Source organism: Mangifera indica, chromosome 19, assembly GCF_011075055.1.
Source record: "Mangifera indica cultivar Alphonso chromosome 19, CATAS_Mindica_2.1, whole genome shotgun sequence".
In the NCBI taxonomy this organism is placed as follows: Eukaryota; Viridiplantae; Streptophyta; class Magnoliopsida; order Sapindales; family Anacardiaceae; genus Mangifera; species Mangifera indica.
The window spans coordinates 10,584,754-10,612,359 of record NC_058155.1 but is presented as its reverse complement, the minus strand read 5'-3'; the positions used below and the strand labels follow the sequence as shown (position 1 = coordinate 10,612,359).

Here is a 27,606-nt window from a genome sequence, read left to right as displayed (position 1 = left end):
TTAAAAGTTGTAATTGATTGTTTAATGAAAAAATTAAAAAAATAATGAAAGGGTATTTATAAAATTAATGGTTTGTCACAAGAAAAAAAAAATTAAAAATTTTAAATGAAACATTTTAAAAATTAGACGTTTTTTAAAATTTATTAATTTGTCAATAATTTTACTCAGAAAGAATATTTGGTTTGAGTAATATTTTATTATCAAAATAAGAAAATTATCTTGAAAATAAATAACTTATAAGATTACTGAGTATAAATGATTATTATATTTGATAAAATTTGGTAGGTATAAATAATTATTATGTTTGATTAAAGATAATAAAAAATACTAATAAATTATTTGACTTAAACGCTTTTGAATATACTTATTTTTAAATATTTTTATATTATTTACTATATTAATTAAAAATACATTTATTTTTGTCTCAAAAAATTAATAAATAATAATATAATTATAATAAAATCAAGATTACTTTGATAATCTTTTAATACTATAGGTGAAAGTAATAATTAGATTACCACCTATATTATTTGTCATATTAGTATTAGTAATTAAAATTTACTGTAATATTTTATTATTAATAAATCAAACAAAGTAATATAAATAATAAAAAATATATTATGAAGATAATTTTAAAATTTTTAGAATTAAACGGTTTCAAAATGATATTTCGGGGCAAAGGCCCCAAAGGGTCAGCCCAAGTCGATATTGGGCTTGTGGCTCAAGCTATGCTAACCAAGGTTGCCAACAAATATGGGCTCGTATGGAGCGTGCGTCGTCAAAGCTAGCTAAAAATCCAAATTCTAACGTGGCCCATAGAAATATTGCTTGAATGTAACGTTGGTGCAAGGTGCCCCTGACCAGGCTCCCGCAGTTTTTTATTTAGATCTCGTGGCTCGAAGAAGTGAAAACGAAGATTACTAGAATGGAAAACCAGTAACCTCTGTGAAAAAAACAAAAACTGCTAGAACAGAACCTTTCTTCTCCGATCGAAAATTCCAATTTCTCGATGGAAGACGCTTACGCCAGATCCGTATCCGAGGTCATTCACTTCCCTCTCGAAATTTGCATTTGAAAATAAAATTTTATCGCAATCGGCTTTTGAATTTATATTCCAGTTTTGACTAGACATTTGAAGCTTCTTGATTGTTATATAATCTCTATATGTTTTTCTAGGTGTTGGATTTTTTCGGAGTGGACCCTGTGAAAGGTCTTACTGATTCTCAGGTACGTACGAATGCTTTAGAACATGATGTTTTACGCAATTGATTGATTAGTAGCTGCAGTTCACTTTTAAATTTAGCTACTACTTGTCGCGAAAGATGTTATATAATATTTGTTCTTTGCAGGTGACACAACATGCCAGAGTTTACGGAAAAAATGGTATGGCATTTTGATATTGGTTTCGTGTGGTAGTTTAAGACCAAGCAAAGTGTGCTCAAACATTTCTACTCTGTTTTTCGGTTTCATCTTCGTTTCTTCATTTTATTTGGATTTGTGTTTCACGGCGGAAATCATAAATGCTTCGCAAGTGCTCCTCCAGGAGCAGAGAAGATACATATTAATTTTCTGAGTTGCTGGAGGCTGCCTAAACAATAGCTACCTTCTTTCTTTGCTCCACTCAATTCTCTATATTGGTTTTTTTATCTTGAAAATCTTGATACAATATGATTTGTGAGCAATTGACGAGAACCAATCAAATTGGGGAGTTTAAGCATGCAAATTCAAAAGTTAGTCCCTTATATGCTGCTGTTTTCAATCATGCCACTATGTGGTTTTATGTGCTAAATTTCCCTAGCAATTGCATGCAGCATGTATGCGTTTTTTTAATTTCATTTTTTCTAAACATTTTTGTTCTTTTGATATTGGCACTTCCTAGTAGGGAAATTATAGAGTGGTGCACTTGATTCTGTACTGGTGATCTGTTTGTAGTATCTTTCCTTGCTGCAATGCCTTTAATATTCATTTATTTTGTGATCTTATATATTGGTGATTATATGATGGCAGCAAAGTCTCATTCAAAGATGTAGAAAAAGTTGTGGTATCTGATACTCATTTAAAAATATGTTCTAATTTATTTTTCAAAATATTTGCTTCTAATGTTGTCTTCTTTTATAATTGCATGCTTCTCTTGCACTCTGCAGTGCTGCCTCAAGAAAAAAGTAAGTACTTGGCATACACCTTCCTTTCCGCTTTTTTGATATTTGTTTGATTGCATGTTTGTGCAAGAGGACTTCTATTTCCCCTTTATGTATGAACTGAAACAATAACTAGTTTGAACCTGTTTTATTTAACCTTTGAATACAGGGACTCCCTTCTGGAAACTGGTGTTGAAACAGTTTGATGATTTGCTTGTGAAGATATTAATTGCTGCAGCTGTTGTTTCTTTTGTTTTGGCTTTGATAAATGGAGAGACTGGATTAACAGCTTTTCTGGAGCCTTCTGTAAGATCAGCTTGGCAGAGCTTGTTTCTCCTTATATCTTTCTTTAATATGAAATTTTTTATTTAAAATTTATATGTATTGGTTATTGTTTAAACTCTATGGTTTGTTACCTTTACAGGTGATTCTGCTGATATTGGCTGCCAATGCAGCAGTTGGTGTAATTACAGAAACTAATGCTGAAAAGGCTCTTGAGGTAAGTTCCAAAGTTCTACTTCGAGGACAGCTCACAGAAAATTGAGCAGATTTATAGTTTAGGCTATAAGTGAATCTTGTTTTTTTTAATTGAGCATTTGCCATATAAGTTTTTGCTTGCCCACTAATGTCAGAGAAAGTGTCTTTCTTTGTGTTTATTAAGTCTGCCTGAACTTAGTTTGAAGTTTGCTGGTTATAATGCTATTTATTTGCTGTGGATGGTGAAGTCTGCACAACTTCAGTATCTTGATAGTTGTTTCTCACTTTCATTATCTAGGAACTACGTGCCTACCAAGCAGATATTGCAACTGTCCTGAGAAATGGTAAACCAAAAATTAAAACAAATATAAAACTGATTAGTTTTATTTTTACCAATTATGGATATGGTATATGCAGTGGACTGGGGGATCCCAATCTTATTATCTTTTATTATAGTTTATTTCATTTTCCAATCAAAAGAATGTTTCACTAAACTGAATAAGGGACTTATGTCATTTTTGTTATACGTAGTTTACGTGTAAACTATTGTCACAGGTTGTTTCTCCATTCTTCTAGCAACAGAGCTGGTGCCAGGGGATATTGTCGAAGTTAATGGTAAGTTGGTCATGTGGTATTTATCTTGAAATTTATTAAAATTTGTAAATAGTTCAGAAAGATCTTAAAAAGGTTCTCCTTTTGTGAGTTTATAGTGGGATGCAAGATTCCAGCTGATTTGAGAATGATTGAGATGCTTACTGATCAATTACGGGTTGACCAAGCAATTCTTACAGGTATGTCTCCTCATATTAAATTAAAAGTAGACTTGATTGTCAATGATGCACAAAATAGTTTGAGCTGATCTTCTTAAGATGAGGTATCAATACTTGGAACTGAGTTAGTAAAAATAGAAAGTATAGTATTTAAGGGGTTTACTTGCTTAATCTCTCTGGAAAAGTTATAAGTGTCATGTTTAAGTAGCAGACAAGGTCCATTTAGTGAGTAATCATTAGTGTGCAAGCCTTCTGCTATCTGGGTGATGGTCAATTCTGCACTGAGGACCTTTGTCGCTGTTAAATTCTTGTGTCAGATTGTTAAATAAACTGTTGAAGAAGATAGTTGACCAGATCTCATGTTTTTAGGAAAAGATATGACAGAAATTTACTTGCTATTTTAGTTCTTTCCATAATAGAATAGATTAGCATAAATTGTGTAATTAGCCTTTTATACACCTAGAAGTTAGGCATCTAGTTTTCTATTTAAACCAGATTGTAAAATGTAAACAGAGAATATACAATTTTACTTTACCTTTCTCCAAGTTAACATGGTATCAGAGCTAGGTTCTCAACTCTGAGATCTAGGCTGTTTTTTCTTTTATTTTTTGAGACCCCACAATGACAACCAACCCAGAAAACCAGTCAAATCAAACCGATCAACATACTGTCCGAATCTCCAATTTAAAACTTAATGGAGACAATTTTCATCGCTGGTCACTATCTGTCCGCTTGTATATTCGCGGAAGGGGAAAGATTGGGTATTTGACCGGTGAAAAGAAGGAACCAGACAGGAAGGATGCAGAATATGCAACTTGGGAGGCAGAAAACTCAATGGTTATGGCGTGGCTTACCAACTCTATGGAGGAAGATATAAGCGCAACCTACTTAGGATATTCAACAGCCAAAGAGTTGTGGGATAACTTGACAGAAATGTACTCAGATCTGGGAAATCAATCTCAGATCTATGAGTTGCAGCTGAAACTTGGAGAATTAAAGCAAGGAAATGAGACTGTGACAAAGTATTTCTCAGCAATGAAGAGGTTATGGCAGGAGCTGGATATTTTTAAAGACTATACTTGGAAGGATCCTTCTGATGCAGCTCATTATCAGAAGGAAGTGGATAATTCTAGAGTATATTCCTTTTTGGCAGGTTTGAATGTAGAGTTTGATGAAGTTAGGAGTCGCATTATAGGCAGACGTCCCTTATCTTCTCTAAATGAGGTGTTTGCAGAAGTTAGAAGGGAGGAGAGTAGACGGTCTGTTATGTTAGGGAAAAAGGAGCCAGTACCTGCTTCTATTGAAACTTCAGCCCTGGTTTCACAAGAAAATACGGCTCTTAAAGCTGCTACTCGCAAACCAGAAGATAAGAAGAAAGTCTGGTGTGACTACTGTCACCGTCCTCGCCATACAAGAGAGACATGCTGGAAATTAAACGGCAAACCAGAAAATTGGAAGGCGAGGGAGAGGAGTTTCCCTAATGCAAATTCAGCAGAACAAGTGTCTCTCACAAAGGAACAGATAGATCAGCTCCTGAAACTAGTAAACCATTCATCAACTCCTAACTGCTCTCTTGTCCACACAGGTAATTTATCTACCAGTTTTTTGAGTCTCACCGATCACACACCTTGGATCATTGATTCAGGTGCTTCCGATCACATGACAAGCATGTCTTCTCTATTCCACACATACATTCCATGTCCTGGTAACAAAAAGGTCAGACTTGCTGATGGTAGCTTCACTCCTATAGCAGGGAAAGGATCTGTTAAAATCTCTAACGCTATCACCTTAGAATCTGTCTTGCATGTTCCTAATCTGTCTTGTAATTTACTGTCAGTCAGCAAGCTATCAAGAAACTCCAATTGTTTAGTCATTTTCTCACCAAAAAAATGTGTTTTTCAGGACAGGAACTTGGGGAAGGAGATTGGCAGTGCTAGAGAAGATGGTGGGCTCTATTATTTTGGAGGAAAAGATCAAGCAGTAGGGTTATCTTGTGATGTAAACTCTCCCTCAATTAGAGAGCAAATAATGACTTGGCATTATAGGTTAGGTCACCCTAGTTTTCCTTATTTAAAGCATTTATTTCCTGTTTTGTTCCAGAAATTAAAAAATCAGTACTTGCATTGTGATATATGTTCATTCTCTAAGAGTACCCGACAGTTATACAACTCAAAACCATATAGGGCTTCAAAACCTTTCTATTTGATTCATAGTGATGTTTGGGGGCCTTGTAACATCACTTCTTTATCTGGCAAAAGGTGGTTTGTGACTTTTATTGATGACCACACTAGACTATGTTGGGTGTATCTAATGAAACAAAAATCAGAAGTTCAACAATTGTTCAAAATATTTTATAATATGGTTGAAACACAATTTCAAACCAAAATTAGTATTCTAAGAACCGATAATGGTAAAGAATACTTCAATCAAATTTTAGGACAATTTTTACTTGAAAAAGACATTCAACATCAATCTTCATGTGGTCATACACCTCAACAGAATGGGGTTGCAGAAAGAAAAAACAGACACCTTCTTGAGGTTAGTAGGGCCCTCATGCTAGCTATGAATGTTCCACATTATTTATGGGGAGATGCAGTTCTAACAGCTGCATATTTGATTAATAGAGTTCCCTCTAGAGTCCTAAATCATAGAACTCCCTTGAGTTGTTTAAAGGAATTCTATCCAGACAATAGATTGCACTCAAATTTACCTCTAAAAGTTTTTGGTTGTACAGTGTTTGTGCATATTACAGATGTGGGTAGATCAAAACTTGCTCCTAAGGCTGAAAAATGTGTTTTCATAGGCTATGCAACTAACCAAAAAGGGTACAAAGTGTTTAATCCTAAAACTAAGAAAATACAGGTTAGTATGGATGTTGTATTTCTTGAACAACAACCATTTTTTGAAAATCATCTTCAGGGGGAGAAGTATAACAGGGTGTTTGAAGATGAAGCTGCACAGACTGGAACAAGAAGTTTCCAGGATCAGACCAGTACTGGTGCTAGCTCACCTGTGCCTTATCTTCCTCATCTCCCTAGTGTTTTGGATAAACCCATAGAAATAAACCCTGCAGATCAGACCATTTCTCTGAGTCAAAATTTGCCAACTACAGGGGGAGATACAACATCACAGGTACTAAACGAGGACTCTACAACCGAGATACAGGTTTACACCAGAAGGAGACATCAAAATAATAGAGACCATCCTTCAACTCAAGGCCAAAGTCAATCAGCTAACCCCATGGAACCTGGTCTGGAGCTACACAACACAGGTAATCCCTCTATTACTATTGAACCAAATTTTTCCTCTCAAACTAATTCTGGTCCAACAGTTACAGAGTCAAATACAGAGCACAATACCAGAGTTTTTGACACAGATCTGGACATTCCAATTGCTATTAGGAAAGGTGTTAGATCATGTACTAATCATCCTATAGCCAAATACATGTCATACCACAAACTGTCTAGTGAACATAAAGCATTTACCTCAAAAATTTCTCATCTTTCTATTCCTAGAAACATACAAGAGGCGTTAGAGTGTCCTAAGTGGAAAGAGGCAGTCATGGAGGAAATGAATGCACTAGTGAAGAATAACACATGGGAAAGTGTTGTATTGCCCAGAGAAAAAAAGGCAGTGGGATGCAAGTGGGTATTCACTGTCAAATGTAAAGCTGACGGGTCCATAGAGAGATATAAAGCACGTTTGGTAGCTAAAGGATTTACACAAACACATGGTCTTGATTATCAAGAGACTTTTGCACCTGTGGCTAAGGTAAACTCAATTCGAATCCTATTTTCTTTAGCTGCAAATTTTGGATGGTCATTGCATCAACTAGATGTAAAAAATGCCTTCCTAAATGGTTATCTAGATGAAGAGGTTTTTATGGAACCACCACCAGGTTTTGAGCATTTAGTTGGTAGGGGGAGAGTATGTAAACTAATCAAGTCCATATATGGACTAAAACAATCACCAAGGGCTTGGTTTGAGAGATTTGGAGAAGTAGTAAGAAAACTAGGGTATAGACAAAGTCAGGGAGATCATACCCTATTTGTTAAACACTCTAGTGAGGGAAAACGAGCTGTCTTGATTGTGTATGTTGACGATATTATCCTAACAGGGGATGATGACAGTGAAATAGACAAACTTAAGAAGTTGCTGGCAAAGGAATTTGAAGTTAAAGACTTAGGAGAGGCGAAGTACTTCCTTGGCATGGAAATTACCAGATCAGAACATGGGATTTCAGTATGCCAAAGGAAATATGTACTGGATCTTTTGGGTGAAACAGGAATGCTTGGTTGTAGGGCTGCTGAAACTCCTATGGAACCTAATCTAAAAGTGGAAGCATCTACACCTGAGGAACTAGTTGATAAGGAGCAATATCAAAAGTTGGTAGGGAAACTCATATACCTAGCTCATACACGACCTGACATTACCTTTGCTGTTGGAGTGGTAAGTCAGTTCATGCATTCACTAGGTCAGAAACACCATGAGGCAGTAGTGAGAATTTTGAGATACCTAAAGGGGACACCTGGTAAGGGTCTATTCTTTGCTAACAATGGACATTTTCAGGTTGACATCTACACAGATGCAGATTGGGCAGGAGACATAACAGATAGGAGATCAACATCTGGGTATTGCACCTTTGTGTGTGGGAATTTAGTTACATGGAGAAGCAAAAAACAGAATGTGGTGGCTAGGAGCAGTGCTGAAGCAGAATATAGAGCAGTAGCCCTAGGCATTTGTGAAGGTCTTTGGATGAGGCAGATATTAGAAGACCTAAATATCAAGTTAACTTCTCCAATTAAGCTATACTGCGACAACAAGTCTGCCATCGCTATAGCTCACAATCCAGTCCTGCATGACAGAACCAAACATGTGGAGATTGACAAGCACTTTATCAAGGAAAAAATTGACAAAGGACAGATATGCATGACTTATTTGCCTACTGCACAACAAGTAGCAGACATTCTTACGAAGAGCCTTCCAAGAAGACAATTTGATGAGTTGGTGTCCAAGCTGGAAATGAGAGATATTTTCAAACCAGCTTGAGGGGGAGTGTTAAAGAAGATAGTTGACCAGATCTCATGTTTTTAGGAAAAGATATGACAGAAATTTACTTGCTATTTTAGTTCTTTCCATAATAGAATAGATTAGCATAAATTGTGTAATTAGCCTTTTATACACCTAGAAGTTAGGCATCTAGTTTTCTATTTAAACCAGATTGTAAAATGTAAACAGAGAATATACAATTTTACTTTACCTTTCTCCAAGTTAACATAAACTTTATAGGTGGACTGAGAGAAAATGAGTTGCTTCTTACATTATAAATGTCAAAACTGGAATCTTTGTAAGGTATAGTCCTGCTATTATTGATTTATAATTATCATAGTTTTGCAAATGTCAATTAATTTGCTTTCTCTTTCAAGATAATCTCGTTTGTTCATGCCAAAGTATGATTACAGTTAAGGGGAAATCATTTTTTTGTTATCATCCGAATTTTTTAAGCTATATGAATGATTGATATTCAAATAATTTACTTATTTTCAGGTTAAGTAATAGTTTACTCATTTTAGTACCTGAATGATTTCATCATGAACGCTAAGTGAAAAAAGTGGTGCATAATTTATCTGTTAGAAAGAATTAAAAGTTATTGTTATCTACCATTCTTCTTAAATTACTTCTATGCATGGGGATGTTGTTGTGCAAAATGTTTGTTTAAACTTTGTGAGCTGGAGACCATGCTAATTGGGCTCCCCTGTAGTCCATAGTAATCAAAGAATGAAATAATGTGGGATTGTATATAGGCATCATCTACCATTTTTTTGGTGAGTGCATAATAATTGAGCACACGAAATTCTAATTCAGCTCCTAATTTTGTTTTATTGATGGTAGGGGAGAGCTTCTCTGTGCAAAAAGAACTTGAGTCTACCGTGTCGACAAATGCTGTGTACCAAGACAAGACAAATATTCTTTTCTCGGTAAAAGCTCTTATGCTGTTGTAGTCAATATTTAGACATAAAACAATATACTTGTGTATACAAGAGATTAAGGGAATTCATTTTTTTGCCAATCTGATGTGATCAGAAATTGGGTTTGATGGGTTCTGATTAGAAATGTGTATCAAACCAATTCTGAGCCCAAATTTAGAAACAGAGGAACTTGTTTTTGCTGTTATATAAAATAACATCTGAATTTCAAAGATACAAATTCTAGGTTTAATAAATGAGTTTTCACATTTTTTTTTAATTTGAAAATACTTAGAAAATTATCCAGATTTTCGAAGATTTTCCTAGTCTTTGAAACTTGATTTTGAATCATGAACCAAACAAGCCCAAATTTTTTGGTTCTTAATTGAGATAAAGTCAGGATAAGTACGTCTAGAATGAGAATTTATCTACTTAGAAGAGACGTGATTCGAGCTGCCATATGATTGTGCTAAAGCACTTAATTCTTTCTTTCCATTGGATGCACCTGCTCTTGGTATGTGGTTTTACAGTACATGTCAAACCCTAAAAGAATTAGAAAGCACATAATTTATTATTGAAGTGTGAATCCAATAACTAAAAGTATTCTTGGATATGAAAACCTTTAATGCAACATGCATGGAGCATTATTCTATCTATTTTTACCTATCTCTCTGCAGTTAATTTGGTAGTTATTCATTTTACATGGGAAGCTGGAGTAATTGGACACTGTTGTACACTTTCTGCTTGGAAATCCAGTGATAGACCCAGTTTAGTTGGTTTTATATGATATGATATCTTAATCTTATGACTCTCTAAACTTATTTCTTGTCCATTTATATCAGTGATGCGTTAAAATTAATGAATTCTTTGATTTTTTTTTCAAGTAAGAGTTTTTATTGTTGAACCCAAATCCAATATTGATAGAGAATTTAAGTACTTTTATACCTTAACTGGGGAAGTCTTTTTCTTTTTTGTCTGTTTCTTTCTTCAGAGCCTCATATGTAACTTTTCTACTTTTGGTATTAATTAGCATCAAACAAGTTCCTATATATTTTGACTGCCAGGGTACAGCAGTAGTTGCAGGTAGGGCAAGAGCTATTGTAGTTGGAGTTGGTGCTAACACTGCCATGGGCAGCATACGTGACTCAATGTTGCAAACAGAAGATGTAAGTGTTGCAAATTTTCTGTTTCATTAGTATCTTATCTGTTGCAAATTTCTTTTCTCTAAATAATCATTATCCCTTTATGATCATAGTCTGTTGTTTGTTCTTATCAACAAATAATCTGTATTTTGTTTTTCTGTTGATTATCATGCAGACTTGCCTCTAAATTTTCTAATTTGTTCTGCATATCATTGAATCAAAGAAATTTGTATGGCTTTGATTCTGGTGCATTCCAACAATTGAGATACATATTTGGAGTTTTGATGGCTTGTGTCTTGGCCATATGTATGGCAGCTTGGATGTTTTTGTGGGAAACCCTATCTTGATTGCATGGAAGGGGCCTACTCCCAATGTTGTAATTGTTCTGTGATATAGTAACCTGAGCATCCATCTTTTTCTCCTGATGGTCATAAAAAATGTCAAGAACTCCATAAAATTGAGAAAGAGCTCCATTGAAGCTTTGCTGTCTGTTTATACATTTTAAATATTAATATTCACTGGTGATTGCAGGAAGCGACACCATTAAAGAAGAAGCTGGATGAGTTTGGTACCTTTTTGGCTAAGGTGATTGCTAATTGTCTTTACTATTCCTTAGTTTTCACTTTTATATGTTAGTGAGCTTGTGGCTTATAAATGCATGCTGAAGGGTTGTCTTCAATTCCAGGGATCTTATAGGTGGTAGTTTAGGAAAGATATTTCAGTTGGTTAATGATCTGTGGAGTTACTTAATATTGTATTATGAGTCTGACGCACATCATATTTGCTTTGACATGACTATTTTTAGGAGGCTAATGATTTGTGGTGTTTTTATTTTATTTCATCCTCCCGTCTCTCCCTTCTCATTTGATCTTTTCCCATCAGTATGAGGCACTTCATATTACTTGCTGACTTCCTAAAATGTTTAGATTCTTCAAACTCACTTTATTTCAGGTAAATGCTTTTACTTTCAATTTCGCTAGGTGACACATCTATATGAATATGCTATTGTCTTCAGGTTATTGCAGGTATTTGTGTCTTGGTATGGATTGTAAACATTGGTCACTTCCGTGATCCTTCTCATGGCGGGTTCTTGCGTGGGGCAATTCATTACTTCAAGGTACTGTTCAATAAACGGATGTTATTTTATCTTATTGTTCAGAATAATAGCAGTTTGGCATTTCCAAATTCCTTTATCTACTAAAGTAATTTTTTTATTGGAGTTTTCATAGTGTCATGCAAAATGCTTTCACATTATCATATTTTGACAAATATTTTTGCTTAAGGGCTGGTGTGAATATCATTGGATTTTGTAGGGAAGATATTCATCTCAAATTCCACTTAAAGTCGGATTCACCAAATTGTTCTATCTGGTTACTTGAGATTCTAGATAGTTCCTCCTTATCTTTTATATATTGAGTAACCTTTTTTCACCTTCCTAGATTGCAGTTGCTCTTGCAGTTGCAGCAATTCCTGAAGGGCTTCCTGCTGTTGTTACAACGTGAGTGTTACAAGTCTTGCTTGTTATGCTTGACAGAATTGTGCTGTCATTTTTCTTCCAAAAAGAAAGTATACAATTTAATTCTCTGACAGTGAAATGAGTTCTGGGTGACAATAATGTAAGGTGTGAAATGAGTATATTGTCCCGTAGTCTAGATAACTTGTCAAATTAGTACAGAAGCCTCAAATCTGAACCTGCAGAAGTAGTAAACTTGTTATTACATATTGAACTATGTTTATGTAGGAAAAATACTGAGGATGTGAACTATTTGAAGTTGTCATGTTTTTGGTTCTTCATAGTGTTTCTTTCTTCTTCTTTTTTTTTGACTTTTCATTTTTAATTTTTTGTTTCATTCTATTTATGTAGGTGCTTGGCCCTTGGAACAAAGCGAATGGCACGGTTGAATGCTATAGTTCGGTCTTTGCCATCAGTGGAGACCTTAGGCTGCACCACTGTAATTTGCAGTGACAAAACTGGAACTCTGACAACCAATATGATGTCTGTTTCAAAGGTGATAATCTTAGAGTAACAAAATATTTAACAATCTGTTATGTCCTTACTGCTCTGATGTAACATTTGAAATTGTATTATGGTGGGTAGTTGCCGTAAATTTTGAGGGATTTTAAATTAGATACTGGTTTTTTAAAAATATGTATCTATGGGCCTTATTGTTGAGTTTGGTGCTGTACAATATTTACACCACACTCTGTTTCATAATGATGTTTCTTATTCCTGCTACTTTGTCTGTCTAGATTTGTGTGGTGCATTCTGTACCGCAAGGTCCTCTTATTGCTGAATATGGTGTGAGTGGAACAACATATGCACCTGAAGGAGTTGTCTTTGATAGCAGTGGGTTGCAGGTATTTATTTTAATGATTTTCCATCCCTTAGTATTGCATAAACCCTAGTCCCTCAAGTCAATTGTCTTTGTTTTTTGTACAGCTTGATATTCCTGCTCAATTGCCTTGCCTTCTTCATATAGCTATGTGTTCAGCTCTTTGCAATGAGTCTATCTTACAGTATAATCCAGACAAAGGAAACTATGAAAGGATTGGTGAGTCTACAGAGGTGGCTCTCCGTGTTCTGGCAGAGAAGGTAGGTTTCATGCTTCAATTATGATAATTTGTAATTTTTATTGTCATCATTTTGTTTTTCTTTTTCTTTTTACTGTCCATCTTAATATTTTTAGTATTGCAATAACACACTTAGGCTGCAGAATTATTTGTGTTACTATTTTTACAGGTTGGCCTTCCTGGTTTTGATTCTATGCCTTCTGCCCTTAACATGCTTAGTAAGCATGAGCGCGCATCATACTGTAATCATTACTGGGAGAACCAATTTAAAAAGGTTTGCATTGGAAACAATTTGTTGTTTGATTAGTTTCTCTCTGTTTTCATTTGTCTAAACATATTATTTTAAACTTTTGTATCAATATTGTCTATGGATCAGAAGGCCCATAGATCAAAAGAGGTTTATAGCTGCTAGATTTGTATAAGACTGTTGATTGTAGCAAACTTGATTTTTGATTCTAAGAAATTTATTCAATTTTACAGGCTATCATAGTGTGAACCTCGAATAATGAATAACTTAGCTGTAATTTATCTATTTTTTGGTGCACTATCCTGTTGTCTGTATATGTTCTTCTAATTATTCAATTCTTTTTCAGGTCTCTGTTTTGGAATTTTCCCGTGATCGCAAAATGATGAGTGTTCTTTGTAGTCATAAGCAGATGGATATTATGTTCTCAAAAGGTGCTCCAGAAAGTGTCATTTCTAGATGTACAAATATCCTCTGTAATGACAATGGCAGCACTGTTCCAATGACTGCTAATATCCGAGCTGAGCTGGAGTTGAGGTTTGACAGGTTAGATTTCTTCACTTTCTGTTTCTCACATCACCACTTTCTTTAAACAGATATTTTCCCCCCTTGTCATTGAATATCTGCAACATTCTGTACATAAGATGCCTGGTAGCAGTAGAAATAAGCCTGGCTTGGAAATCTATCTTCATCTTAAGAGACTGCATGGATTGCATTTATTAAAAATTTAGTGGTGCTGAAAATAAGCAATGTTAACAGTTGCATAGTGCTATTATTTATAAAGTTTGAGTGGATCATGATTCTTGGGGTGATAGCATTGTCCATTCATTGTATTGGAAGTAAAAATAGTGAATTTAATTTTTGGGAAGGGCAGTGGTATATACCCAATTTGCCTTGAAGATGGTTTACATTCCACTTTCACTGGAAATTAAATCAACTGGCAAGCTGCTAATGGGCTGTTGTATGGAACTTTCCTGTGTACCCACTAAAGTGTAAATTGTGATTTTATGTGGTGCTCACATGTAATTTTCAATCTGTTACATTGGTCAGAATTTTAGATTTTATTTTATTTTTTGTTAATTATAATTGCAACTACACCAAGTCTTGACAATCAGTTTGATGTGTGCATTATTTCATGTCAACTTATGGGGTTACACATTGTGGTGAGGTATTTTTCAATTATTAGGCTTTTTCTTTTAATGTCATATGAACATGCAAATTTATTTGTCAGTCTTGCAGGAAAAGAAACTTTGAGATGCTTGGCTCTAGCCTGTAAACAGATGCCCAGTGGTCAACAAAGTCTCTCCTATGATAATGAGAACAACCTTACATTTATTGGGTTGGTATGCATTCCTGTTCTAAATGCTATGCTTAATTCTATTAATGTGCATGGCAAATGATTTTTGTCATCCCCTCAAACCTTAAGTATGACTCTTTTGCCCCAAAAAAATTGTGCATGTTTGGATGCCAAAAAACTTCAATCCAGTTTGAAAGGTCAAAGCATGTTTTGACTTTCCAAAACTACCCTTTTATTCTTTCACCTCTTTTTTTAACTGTATCCTTTTAATTTGTATAGATTTGAGTAGAATCTATTCAGGCAGTAAAATCCGATATGTTAGGACATAGGAATTTGCTGTTTGGAGTTTATCTAAACATATAAATTAACTTTAATTTGTCAACTTTGTATGGTACTATTATAACTATGTGAATTGTTAGTGGGTAGTTTGAACTGATAGGTGTCAATATAAGTTGTTTTTCCTAGATGTTTCATAATATTTAAATATTGAAGCAGTAGTCAAAGCAGTGCAATGAGAGAAAATGAAATAATGTGTCAGAGGAATATGTAGTCCTTCAGTTATTAGTATATGCTAATACTTTTGTCGTAACATTTTGTTTTATTTTTCTTCATTTCTTTCTAAAGGTTGGAATGCTAGATCCACCAAGAGAAGAAGTGAAAAAGGCTATGCTTTCATGCATGACTGCTGGTATTCGTGTTATAGTGGTCACTGGGGATAACAAGGTAACTTGAGAGTAGAGTCATCTGATTTCTGGATTCTTTGGAATTTTGAGTTTTTGCATCTTTTCTCTTGCCTTTTAATGTGAGAACAACTGCTTTAGTCCACAGCTGAATCGATTTGTCGCAAGATAGGCGCTTTTGATCACTTGGCAGATTTTGTTGGTCACTCCTATACCGCTTCTGAGTTTGAAGAACTTCCATCAATGCAACAAACTGTGGCATTGCAACGAATGGCACTTTTCACCAGGTATAAATTTCAGGCTATGTTTGCCAGTTACATTAATAGATTAAAATCTGTATTTTTACCTGTGCCATTATCTTGTCAGCTTTCAAAATTTCAAAATTTTGTTGCTTATATTGAATTCATCAAGTTAATGTGCATGCTTTTCTTATTCTTGTTTTAATTAATTTTCAAGGGTTGAACCTTCTCATAAACGAATGCTGGTTGAGGCCTTACAGAACCAGAATGAAGTGGTATTGCTGTACTTCTCTGATCAAATCATTTTTATATTTGGATAGTGTGATGTTTGAGATTTGGTATACAGTTGAGTTGTATTTTATTTTTATTTTTGTTGCCACCTGAAATGGAATTATTTGTTCTCAGTATGAACTGCCCCAGAAAGATTAACTTGATATGGCAATGGATAAACTAACGTTGTTGCATTGGCTTTTGTAGCTACCTAGAAGGTTTCCTTTTCAAGTACAAACTAACGTTGTTGAACAAACACTTATTAACTGTTAGGTTGCAATGACTGGTGATGGTGTGAATGATGCACCTGCTATAAAGAAGGCAGACATAGGAATTGCCATGGGATCTGGAACAGCAGTTGCAAAGGTAAAATTAACCAAGTTGCTTGAGCCACAAAACTTTCTTTCTCCCACTTTGTGTGTCTCTGTGCATTCTTAATTTTCTTCTTCCTTATTTTCTTGTTGGTAAGATTATGACTTTGTTTTAATCCCTTTAACATGAAATGTTTTGATGAATAGCAGTGTTACAAGGTTTCAAACTTTTTGTAGGAATTTCTAGATACATTAGTTTTTTGCAAATACTTAGTAATTTCAGTTCATTGTTGTAGCATAATAATCTTAAACACAATGATGACACTGTATGATCCGCATTAAGTGGTCTGGTTTTCACTTTTTACTACATCTTTATCCTTTGAATTCCAGAGTGCTTCAGATATGGTTTTAGCTGATGACAACTTTGCTACAATTGTTGCAGTATGCTCTTTCTCTCTCTCTCTCTCTCTCTCACACACACACACACACACACACACAGATACACTATATATATATCTACACACACACTTACATGTAATTCTGAGGTGTTGATGTCCTGAAACTTTTGAGGTGCAAACCAAGGGTATATAGCTAATTGTGAACATAACAAAATGCAAAAAATAAAAATAAAAAAACCAAGTGACCAATTGCCTGGCCTTAGTTTGCACTTTAAAAATATCAAGACATCCACACCTGAAAATTTTCATATATATGTCCATTCAACTTCTTGAACTGTTTTATCCATGGTAGGCTGTTGCAGAAGGAAGGGCTATATATAATAACACGAAGCAGTTCATCAGATACATGATTTCTTCTAATATTGGTGAAGTAGTTTGTATCTTTGTTGCAGCTGTGCTTGGTATACCCGATACCCTTGCCCCTGTGAGTTTAGTTAGTTCGATCTTCTAATTACTTTATTTATTTATTTTTATTTGTGGGTGGAGGGAAGCAGTGATGATTTGTCTTTAAGTGATTATTATATATAAACAAGTACAATATGCATATTAACATATGCCCCATAACCTGAAGCAGAACAAAATCCAAATCGAGTTCAAATGCTGAACATAATATACTTGTATTGTTTCCACAGCTGGCAGTTAGGAATAATTTGATTTGCTCTATTTGTAAAAGGAAACTAAATTATCCTTCTCGAAACTAATGCTTAATTTTTTCTGGCTTAAAAAATGCAATAGTAAAGATATTTGACCTAATGATCTTTAAATGTTGTTTTTAGGTCCAGCTGCTATGGGTCAACTTGGTAACTGATGGTTTGCCTGCCACAGCAATTGGTTTTAATAAGCAAGACTCTGATGTCATGAAGGCTAAACCTCGTAAGGTATTGCTTTACTTTCTAGATTTGTGGTAAGGCTTAATTTATTTCCCTTGTTCCAAACCTTTTCTTTTCTGATACAAATCTCCTGCTAGAACACTACGACACACCATAGACGATCTCCAATACACTCCACTTGCAAAAGTTTATGAGAAACACACAACAAGAAACACAACCAAGCAGTCCAAAATAATACTGTGTTATAGAAGATTTGGACTTAACTTTTGTATTTATATGGCAATAATGATTACTACTATTATCACCATTGAATTACCAACTACACAACCAAATAGGATTCCTAGAAAATTGAATAACCCAATAATCTCTAGGAGCTGGTGTTATCCCATTATATTCTTCATCAATACACTTGAGCCATAAGTTGTTTCAGGCCTTCTCCTTCCTTTTTATATCTTATCTTTTTGCTTTTCCCTTCCTTTTGCCCCTTACTACCATATACCTCATTACCTTCTGCATGTCCCACTCCACAAACGGTTGCAACTCCCATCACTGGTCCAACTCATGAGCCCTTATTACTCCCATCCAATTTTGTAGGCCCATTTTGTTGATTGGGTCCAGGGTTGATTGGACCTTCCAAGGTAGCAGCCCTTTTTAATGTTGGGCTCACACTCAATCTAGTGAGATGAGCATTTATTTGATCTTCTGGGCCATAATCATGGCATCGTCCAAATTGTCTGGCCCAAACATTCATATCTCCACCTTAATCTCTCTGTCCAACCTTTAATGAATGTTTTTAATAACTTGTCAGACATGTCTCTTAAAAAAGGAGCCAAATTTTCAAACCAAGCATGGTAATCTCTGACTAAACCAGTCTATTGAAGAGCCATCAACTGCTCATGTGATGTACCCTTCTAAGTCAAACGAAAGTGATTTAATGGGTTGAATTTGAACTCATCCCACGAACTGACTAGAAAATGGAAGTCCACCCACTGAAACTATCTCAAAACTATACCATCCATACAAATGGATGCTGACATTACTCTTTCCTAATCCTAAATCTGATTGACTCTAAAATATCTCTTGGCATGATAAATCCAGTGGTGAGGGTTGTCACTGTTGAAAATGGGTAGCTCCAGTCGTTGCCATTGCCCTTCATTACAATATTGTTCCTTGCTCTGATTGGACTCACCACTTCTTGGAAATGGATCTGAGTTTGACCTCACCTTCTAAATAGAGGTTTCCCCCTGCCGAAATTGTTCCTTCCACCTCCTATGACTTACCACGACTCTCTCTGGCCATGTAAGTTTTGAAGTACTCCATGAACGATTGCTCTGATACTACTTTGATGTAAACCTCCTGCTACAACTTGGTCAAAACATTGCAACACACCACAAACAACCCCCAATGCACTCCACCTGCAACCGTTTACCAAAAACACACGATAAGAGACATAACCAAGTAGTCCAAAATAATGTTGTTATGGAAGCACTAAAATGAAGTTTTATATTTATATGGCAATAATGATTACAACTATTATCACCACCAACGTACCAACTACTTAACCAGATAAGATTCTTGGAAAATGAATAACCTAGCAATCTGCAGGAGTTGGTGTTATACCCCTATATTCTTTCATGAGTAGACTTAAAGCCATAAGTTGTTACCAACCATTCCTTCCTTTTTATATCCTCTGTTCCTTTTGCCCCCTGCTGCCACATACCTCGTTACCTTTTCATGTCCCACTCTGCAAATGGTTACAGCTCCTATCACTGGTGCACTGCCACGTGCAGTTTTAGCCTTCCTCTTTCTCACATAGACCTTGATAGGCCTATCATTTTCCTTTGTCCTTGACCTCTATGTCATTTGTAGGATGCAAGGACAATTGCAACTTGGAATATATCATTTGAGCTTGAAGTGTTTGTGGCTAACTTTTCATTCTTTTCATTTGTTAAACTATGAATATATGGTCAAGCCATTACTCTATATTTATATATTCCTCTTATGGTAGTGTTTTTTCATATGAGTTGTCTTTCTATTGGTGCTTGCAAATGGTGTACAACATCATTGATGTAATGTTGCACTCATTCTTTTGGCACTGCAATTCATGTTTCTTAAATTGTAGTGATGGGTGTGAAATTTAGTATTAGGCTCTTTATTTTGAATACATATTAGATATTTTTCTTATATGAACAAAAAGAAAATCCATGTTCTCGTGTTATGTCACTTATTCACTCAACTTGAATATTCACAGGCTAGTGAAGCTGTGGTCACCGGATGGTTGTTCTTTCGTTATTTGGTAATTGGAGGTATTTACAAATGCCATCACTTAGTATTTTTTTTGGAACTCTATCTTACTGAATTATATGGGATGCTTTGTTTTGTCATCTAGAAGTCTCCGGTGACTTCTGAAATTGCTATGCTGTTGCTGAAGACAGATCTTTTCCTTCCCTGGAAACAACATAATGGACTTTAGGTGGAGTCTTAGTAGTCTGTAATATTATAATTTTTATTCATATTATTTAATTTAGTCAGCTGGAGTGGTCTACCTTTTCCTGACTCCTTTCCCTTCTAGTCGAATATCATATTTTGCATAAGTCCAAAGAGACAGCATCTGAAGGACTTTCTTTCCTAAATAAATGACTTTCTATTTGAAACATGGAGTATAGAAGAAAGCATCAGAAACAGGATGAACTAATGTAACAATATAAACTTTTCATCTTATTTTTCTTAGTATGTAGAATGTCAGTACAGTAACATGATATATTTTGATTAGTTGTTCCTATCTGAATAACAATTATAAGATTTTGGCATAACATGTTCTCTGAAATCATTTTTGGCAAGCATGTGATATTATTTCCCTTCTGACTCCTTTCCCTTCTGGTCGAATATCATATTTTGCCTAAAGCCAAAGAGACAGCATCTGAAGGACTTTCTTTCCTATATAAATGACTCTCCATTTGAAACACGGAGCATAGAAGAAAGCATCAGAAAGAGGATGCACTAATATAACCATATAAACTTTTCATCTTATTGTTCTTAGTATGTAGAATGTCAATACAGTAACACGATATATTTTGTATTAGTTGTTCCTATTTGAATAACAAGTATAAGATTTTGACATAACATGTTCTCTGTAATCATTTTTGGCAAGCATGTGATATTATTTCAATTTGTATTTCATTAATAGTTAGCTCAATAGTGCACAATCATCAAAATTCCAATATGGACATATCATGTATAGCATATTATTTGTACAGCTTATGTTGGACTTGCTACTGTTGTGGGGTTCATATGGTGGTTTATTTATTCTGATAGTGGTCCGAAGCTACCATACAGTGAACTGGTATGTGTTTTTTTTAATGAATATCAAAATTGTTCTCAGTGCAAGGCTACTGATCTCAAATTGGCAATTACCAAATTTACGTTTAGTTCTTTATTTTTCTGCATTTGAGCTTATGCAAGCCCATGAATATTCCTTTTGGAACTCTAATCACATCATTCTTTTCAGATGAATTTTGATTCTTGTTCAACAAGGGAAACAACTTACCCATGCAGTATATTTGAGGATCGCCATCCCTCAACTGTGTCAATGACAGTGCTTGTTGTTGTTGAGATGTTTAATGCTCTGAATAACCTCAGTGAAAATCAATCTCTGTTGTAAGTATCCATCTTCAATAAGAGAAACTACATCAAACCAACCCCCCTTTTTAACCATGTATGTATTTCAGGGTCATCCCTCCTTGGAGTAATTTATGGCTTGTTGCTTCAATTATTTTGACAATGCTTCTTCACATACTAATTTTGTATGTTGGGCCACTATCTATTCTTTTCTCTGTAAGTTTTCTTGTTCTCTGTCTCAGCAGTTGATCAAGTAATTTTTATTTTTTCTCTCATTTCACAAAGAAACTGATTTTATTTAATAATTTGTATTCCAGGTCACACCATTATCTTGGGCCGAATGGAGAGTTGTTTTATATCTCTCGTTTCCTGTACGTATTTTCTTTAGCCCAATGTACTATTAAGAAATTTGTTTGTTAATGCCATAATATGGGGACATTCTATACTTAGTAATATGTCTGTTGTAAATTCTGTTTTTGTAATGTGATAAAAATATTTTACTTCATAATGCTGGATTTCCTTAAGAAATGTCGAAAACAGTGGGAAGCTGAGATGAATATCACCAATTTTAATTATGTGGTAATTCAACCTTTTAGTTCAAGTTTGTCAGCTTAAGCTGAGGGTTCGACAACCCTACTAGCTTTTCTTGAATTACATTCCCCTTTTTGTCCTTCTGCCAATCATTAGAGGTAGACAATGAGACTGTAAATTTGACTGTTCGAGGATAGGGAAAAGAATTCAAATGATGTTGCCGTAACCCCAGTGTTCTGATGAACTCTGAATAGCAGGTCACTGCACACTTATGATTTTGTTGTAAATAATTCTTTCAACATGTATGCATTATTCAGTGCTTTATCTTCTAATTGATATCTTTATTTTTCTTGTACAATTTTGCTTCTAAATTCTAAATTTCTAATCTTTGTCTTGTCTGTTGGCTGCAGGTTATTATTATCGATGAGGTTCTAAAGTTATTCTCAAGAAAATCCCATGGTACTTTTGTTGATATTTTTAATCTAACTATATTTCCCTTGACTAAGCACATGAGTTATCCATTTGCTTTAGACTTTTTCCTTTAATATTATATCTTATCATATCTTTTCTAAGACAAATGCATCAATAGTTTTTGCTCCCAAATTGCATTTTATACTTTTATCCACGTTAATATCAAGCCAAGCAATATGCTTATCACCATCTCAATGATAACTGATTTGTGCTGCTTCAGAGCAAAGTTTAATATTCTTGTATATTTCTTTTTTGCAGGCTTTAGATTCAGGTTTAGATTTAGGAGGAATGATATACTTCCGAAAAAGGACTTGCATGACAAGTAAAAGAAGTTCTTATATGGTAAAAAATTTATCAAAACATCCCCGTTATACAGTAGTAGATGTATGGTAGGTTAATAGATTAAAATCATCGCCGATCGTTGTGAAGATGGAGATTTTAAGGAGCCATCCTGTGGAAGTTTTGATTATACTAACTTTGCTTTAAGCAATCTTATCTTATGGGGCTGTTCTGATTGAGGGAAAATCTGGAGGTTTTTGGCTAATCAATCATCCATTTGCTGTATGGTGAGTTCATATGTTTGTTTAAGGGGTAAAAGATCTGTGGTCTCAAATTCTTTGTAACTTCAGAAGTGGTCGAATCATTTATGGTCCAACCACGTTATTTTGTTCATAAAGAAGTAACTTGCAGTAATTAGGAAAAAGAAACCCAGTGGCTATAGATTGGTTTTTGACTCAGAAGTTCCTTTGAAAGACCGAGACAAAGCAATTCAGTAAATGTCTGCAATTATCTTCCATTACAGGTAAGCTGCTTACTGAAGAACCTCTGAATCAGCTCTTATATATATCTTTAAATTTCTTATTTCATTGTTGTGTTCATGCTGTTAAAACTTTCCTGGGCATTGGCAATACAATTTTCTGTACTAGTAGATTATTTATTGTCTAGTGGCAGAAATGTCCAATTTTATTATATTTTGTAAGGAGAATACTAGGTATTAATTTCCCCTAACATTTATTTAGAAGATTCTTGAGTTGATAGCACTATGACATTGATATAATTGGGTAGTTTAGATCTCAGATTTAAACATGGAGGTGACTACAACGGATCATGGAGTATCCACCTCTCGAACATCGCATAACATTCGGCAGGCCTGTATTCAGGCGCTGTGTGTCCCCCACCCTGTAAATTATCCAAAAACAAAGCTTATTATTTTTCAAATCTTAGTTAGTTATAGTAACTATAAACTATAAAGACCACAGAAAAACTAGGAATTTTCTTGCCTTCACAGTAGCGAATGTCATCTGGTTGGAGTAAGTTCTAGTATATCTGTCAATCAAATACCCAAAATTTAGCTTTTTATATATATATATATATATAAATAAGCTCAATCTCAGGAGTATATTGCAGTAAAACAAAAAAAATACAGACCCAGCAACTTGGCTTTGGAGGAACCATTGCCTCCAATCATCAACAATTGAGTAGTTAAGAGATCTGATCCAAGCTTGTGTTCCAAAGAATGGTACAAGCATGTCATGATCGCCACTGTTGCAAAGTGAAACACAAGTAAAAATACCATTTTCTAATACTTACCTCAAGCTTAGGAACTAAAGTTACAGCAAGAAGGAAAGTAAAACCTGTAAATTAAAGCACGGTAGCCTTTAGCACTGAGGTTTACATGATATGAAAAGCTGCTGCCAATTTCAACTGTGTATGGTAGTCCTAAGCTGCATCGCATCCATCGCCCTTCAATTTTCTGCACTACGTATAACTCATGCTTAATTATGTCACTGTTTTAATCTTCAATAAAACTATGCACACCCAAATTTAAATATCCAATTAAGTATTTAATAATATATTATCATATGATGGGTATTTATAACATTGTTCTTTGGTGACAGACATGTCATACCTTTGTAATTTTAAGCGCTTTCTGGACATCATTGTCATTAACCCAAATTGAAGACAGCAAATACCCATAATTCTGTAGTAACAAAAGTTAGGTCAAAATAAAAGCATAAATAAATAATATTTTATGATATGATTCGAAGATTTTAAATTAAAAATAAAGTAATATTAAATTTTATGGTAATATATTATTTCTATATTTAATTGTGTAATCAAAATGTATTCGATAAACAATCTAATTTGAAAACCATTAAAAGTAAAGTTCTGCTATTTATTGCTACGAATTCTGCAGAAAATTTAATTATGATTGCAGCAAGGATTCATTCCTGTGTCTTCGAAATATTGAATAAGCCAAGTAGGAGAGTAGAAAACGGTGCGTATTACATACGCGACAGCCGATGAAAGGAGGTGGAAGCGGTTCAGGATCGTCGATCTCTTGATGAGGATGCTGACTGAGAAATCTTCTATGCCCAGTAAGAAGCTCTCGTGGGTTTGGAGAGGCAAATCCACAAATGGGTTCCAAAATTTGAGCTATTTGAATTCCTGAAACGCTCTGAGCATGCCAATGGTCACCATGCATTAGAGGATGAATATTATACGTATCCATTTTGAGTTTATAAATAAATATCATAGAATTGTATTTTATTTTTAATAAAAATTATTCAGTCAATTAATAAAATTTATTAAATATATATTCATTTGTATATTCAAAAGGGTACGCAAGTTTTTGTTGAAATAACAACAATAACAGCTGATGTCTATAGGAAATCAATAATTTAAAAAAAATTGAAGGAATCAAGCGGCGCTGCGCTTACCTTATAGTAAGCCTGAATATTGTTTAAACAATCTGCATTGCTGGGATCTATAATTGCATACTGTCCTCCACAAGTTCTCTGCAGTGACTGAAGAAAAAAGATTTACGCACAAATTAAAGTCCAAAAAGACTTTAGTTTTTTGTCTGAGTAATGAAATTTGATTGGGATATTGAAGAAGTAGTGTGAGAGATTAAAAATACGTGATAGAGTTCATCAGAAATAAGCCCCATTCCATGGGCAAATGGGATCACACTGTTCTGTTCAACAATTGGCTCTGTCAAGGGGTTCCCTAGTATGTATCCCTGAAACCATTTCAGAACCACACTACTTGATTAGTAACTAATTACTTAAGAAGAAATTTCTTCATAATTAATCCCACCATATTTTTTACAGACCCTTTTGGGCTTAATTGTAATTATGAGTAATGTGGGGTTAATTGTAATTTTCAGTACAATAATATTTTACATAAACAATTTTGAGTATATAGATGATGTGTCATACAATCATATAATGAGACATAATTTATGTATCCAATTATATACTCAAAAATATGTATACAAGCATTACTCTTATCAGTAAGTGTACAAATAATGACTTGTAATTATCCGTAAATATAGAAACAATAACATGTTATTATGTGATTTAGTATTAATTTATCATTAATTCAAAATTGTCTGATTATATAGTGACGAATTATTCATAATACACAAATTAGTATTTAATAAAACTCTATATATATATATATATATATATATATAATTTTAAGTAGTTCATTGAATATTTAGATGATATTTTCTAATCATATAATGATATATTATGATTTAGATATTCAATTAAATATTTCAAATTGATTGATATTGCTCAACAGATATAATCAATAAAACTATACATATCTATTTTGAATATACAAATAAATATATATTTAATATATATCATTATATGATTTAATAATTTTAAATTAATAATAAAATAATATTTAATTATATAATAACATAAATAAATATATATCAATTTACATAATATTGCCACTAAATGATTGATCTTAATCATGGACACAAAAATGTACAAAATACTGAACTGCTTCAGTCAAACTATCATGGGCATTAATTGATCTTATTAAAGGATACAAATTACGGACCTGGAGATTTATGGGTGGTTGGATGTCTTTTTCATTTTCTGCAATTACATCAAAAAACTGTTAAGTGCACACAAGGACCACAAAATAGAAGCAAAATTTTAATGCTTCTCTTGGATGCCGACTGATTTTGTTTTCTTAGAGGAAAATAAAAAGTCAGAACAAAGAACCAATCTGTCAATATTTACAAAACACTTGTCATTGCATGTGGGGCTTGAATTGTGTGGTAAAGATAAGGGGAAGAGGGACGTAAGTGAAAATGAGATAAAAATTCATTTTCAGTGCTTCCTTTAGGGTTGGGTTCAAGTTTGTCTACGCTCATACTCAATTTAATTTGAAGAAAATTAAATTTAAATTAAATTTTAAACTCAGTTTGATACTATAATCAAACAAAAAAAAGACTAAAAATCATATTATTTTGATGTATATTATAAAACAATATTAATTTAATCAATTCGTATAGAATTTTTTAAAATTTTGAGCTTAACGAATTGAATATCCTTAAAATTAGAATTTGTGTTTGAGCTTAAAAATATTTAATTTTCAAGTTTCAGTTCGAACTTAAGTTCTTTTGAATCGAATTCATTTTCAAGCTCGAAAAGACTTAACTCAAATCCAACCCTAGCTTTATTTATGATTATTCATACCATTTGAGATCCGTTGAGCAAGTGCTGGAACAGTTATGCCAGAGTATGAATCCCCTCCAATGTAGAATGGACTAGAAAGGAACTCAGGGTGATCAGCCAGCCACTTCAGGAGTAAATATGGAATCAGAAAATTATCACCATTTTCATACTTTATTCAATCAAACAGTATCTTGGAGCAAAAAGCTACTTAAACAGCAGTGTAAACTACACCTTTCTGAGAAATTGGGAGAGCTGATGAACTTGTATGAAGTCACCCGTTAGAGAGGCAAGTGGGGTTTTTGCATAGGAAAATCCAGTGCCAACAGGTGAATCCACAAATAATATATTGGCCACCTGAAATCACTTGGAGAAAATGAGTCAAATAATCTAATCAGCTTTCTCTCTGATAAGAAAACCTGTAATTTTATCCACCTTTGTCCATGAATATGGATTTAAGACCAAAGTAGGCAAGCTCCCGTTGTACTCCACCACCTTGAAGTTTACAGGACCTGCAAAGAATTTGAGATCAAGTTCAATGAAATTAATGAATATGAATCGTAACTTATCATCATCTTCATCGTTATTATTTCAAATACCAATTTCAAAAGCAAAAGCTGTGAATGCGGAGCAACCAGGGCCTCCTGTTAGCCAAAGCAAAAGGGGGTCGTCTGTGGGATTTCTCTCCGACTTAACGAAGTAATAGAACAACTGTACCTCTTCCGATTCACCTACACCTACATACCTGACAATGTAACATTAAAAAAATAAGAAACAGATTCCTCAAAAAAAAAAAAAAATTGTAAGACATTGATAGATTTTAGCATTAAAAAGCTGTAAGTATATACCCAGTTTCAAGTTCAAAAGGAAGGGGCCCCTGGAATCCTGGGAGAAAGTTGATGAGTGATTGAGAGAGTGCGAGGTTTGTGCAACATTGTAAGAGAAGAAAATAAAGAGAAAGTTTTGTCATTGCAATCAGTGTTGCCATTTCAATCATTTATGGAGAATTTAACTGAAGTTGAATGAGAATACAGAGGAATCGGATAACAATTTAAGAAGAAATGGGTGGTTCGTGGTGGTGATTATCAGCGGAGATTCATGTACAAGAAGACAAA

The 27,606-nt window shown here is 34.2% G+C and overlaps 2 protein-coding genes across 5 annotated transcripts; one reads left to right on the top strand and one right to left on the bottom strand.

Annotated features, from left to right (window-relative positions):
• Positions 1 to 865: 865 nt before the first annotated feature.
• On the top strand, positions 866 to 23,053 carry LOC123202668 (calcium-transporting ATPase 3, endoplasmic reticulum-type). 3 transcript variants are annotated; one of them, XM_044618672.1, is made up of 34 exons: positions 869 to 1,042; positions 1,177 to 1,227; positions 1,350 to 1,383; positions 2,145 to 2,162; positions 2,308 to 2,444; positions 2,563 to 2,637; positions 2,914 to 2,959; positions 3,171 to 3,230; positions 3,326 to 3,406; positions 9,278 to 9,363; positions 10,416 to 10,517; positions 11,025 to 11,078; positions 11,509 to 11,610; positions 11,933 to 11,991; positions 12,358 to 12,502; positions 12,744 to 12,851; positions 12,934 to 13,086; positions 13,234 to 13,338; positions 13,658 to 13,854; positions 14,540 to 14,651; positions 15,230 to 15,328; positions 15,427 to 15,572; positions 15,742 to 15,799; positions 16,068 to 16,160; positions 16,496 to 16,546; positions 16,856 to 16,987; positions 17,340 to 17,441; positions 19,645 to 19,699; positions 20,651 to 20,736; positions 20,902 to 21,050; positions 21,122 to 21,227; positions 21,329 to 21,382; positions 21,953 to 22,001; positions 22,272 to 23,053. In XM_044618672.1, exons 1-34 carry the CDS (start codon positions 1,010 to 1,012, stop codon positions 22,337 to 22,339), a joined length of 3,006 nt encoding a protein of 1,001 aa, XP_044474607.1. In that variant the 5' UTR covers positions 869 to 1,009; the 3' UTR covers positions 22,340 to 23,053. The 3 variants fall into 3 exon arrangements, with proteins under 3 accessions (XP_044474609.1, XP_044474607.1, XP_044474608.1); XM_044618673.1 differs by lacking the exons at positions 869 to 1,042; positions 1,177 to 1,227; positions 1,350 to 1,383; positions 2,914 to 2,959 and having other exon boundaries at positions 2,144 to 2,162; XM_044618674.1 differs by lacking the exons at positions 20,651 to 20,736; positions 21,122 to 21,227; positions 21,329 to 21,382; positions 21,953 to 22,001; positions 22,272 to 23,053 and having other exon boundaries at positions 866 to 1,042; positions 20,902 to 21,032.
• LOC123202669 (serine carboxypeptidase-like 7) lies at positions 23,003 to 27,595 on the bottom strand. Of its 2 annotated transcripts, XM_044618676.1 has the most exons (14): positions 27,340 to 27,595; positions 27,091 to 27,236; positions 26,927 to 27,003; positions 26,726 to 26,848; positions 26,516 to 26,618; positions 25,872 to 25,909; positions 24,934 to 25,035; positions 24,734 to 24,820; positions 24,307 to 24,471; positions 23,923 to 23,994; positions 23,648 to 23,766; positions 23,442 to 23,555; positions 23,294 to 23,339; positions 23,003 to 23,192 (listed from the first exon to the last, which is right to left on the bottom strand). In XM_044618676.1, exons 1-14 carry the CDS (start codon positions 27,486 to 27,488, stop codon positions 23,109 to 23,111), a joined length of 1,425 nt encoding a protein of 474 aa, XP_044474611.1. In that variant the 5' UTR covers positions 27,489 to 27,595; the 3' UTR covers positions 23,003 to 23,108. The 2 variants fall into 2 exon arrangements, with proteins under 2 accessions (XP_044474611.1, XP_044474612.1); XM_044618677.1 differs by lacking the exon at positions 23,923 to 23,994.
• Between the last annotated feature and the right edge of the window lie 11 nt (positions 27,596 to 27,606).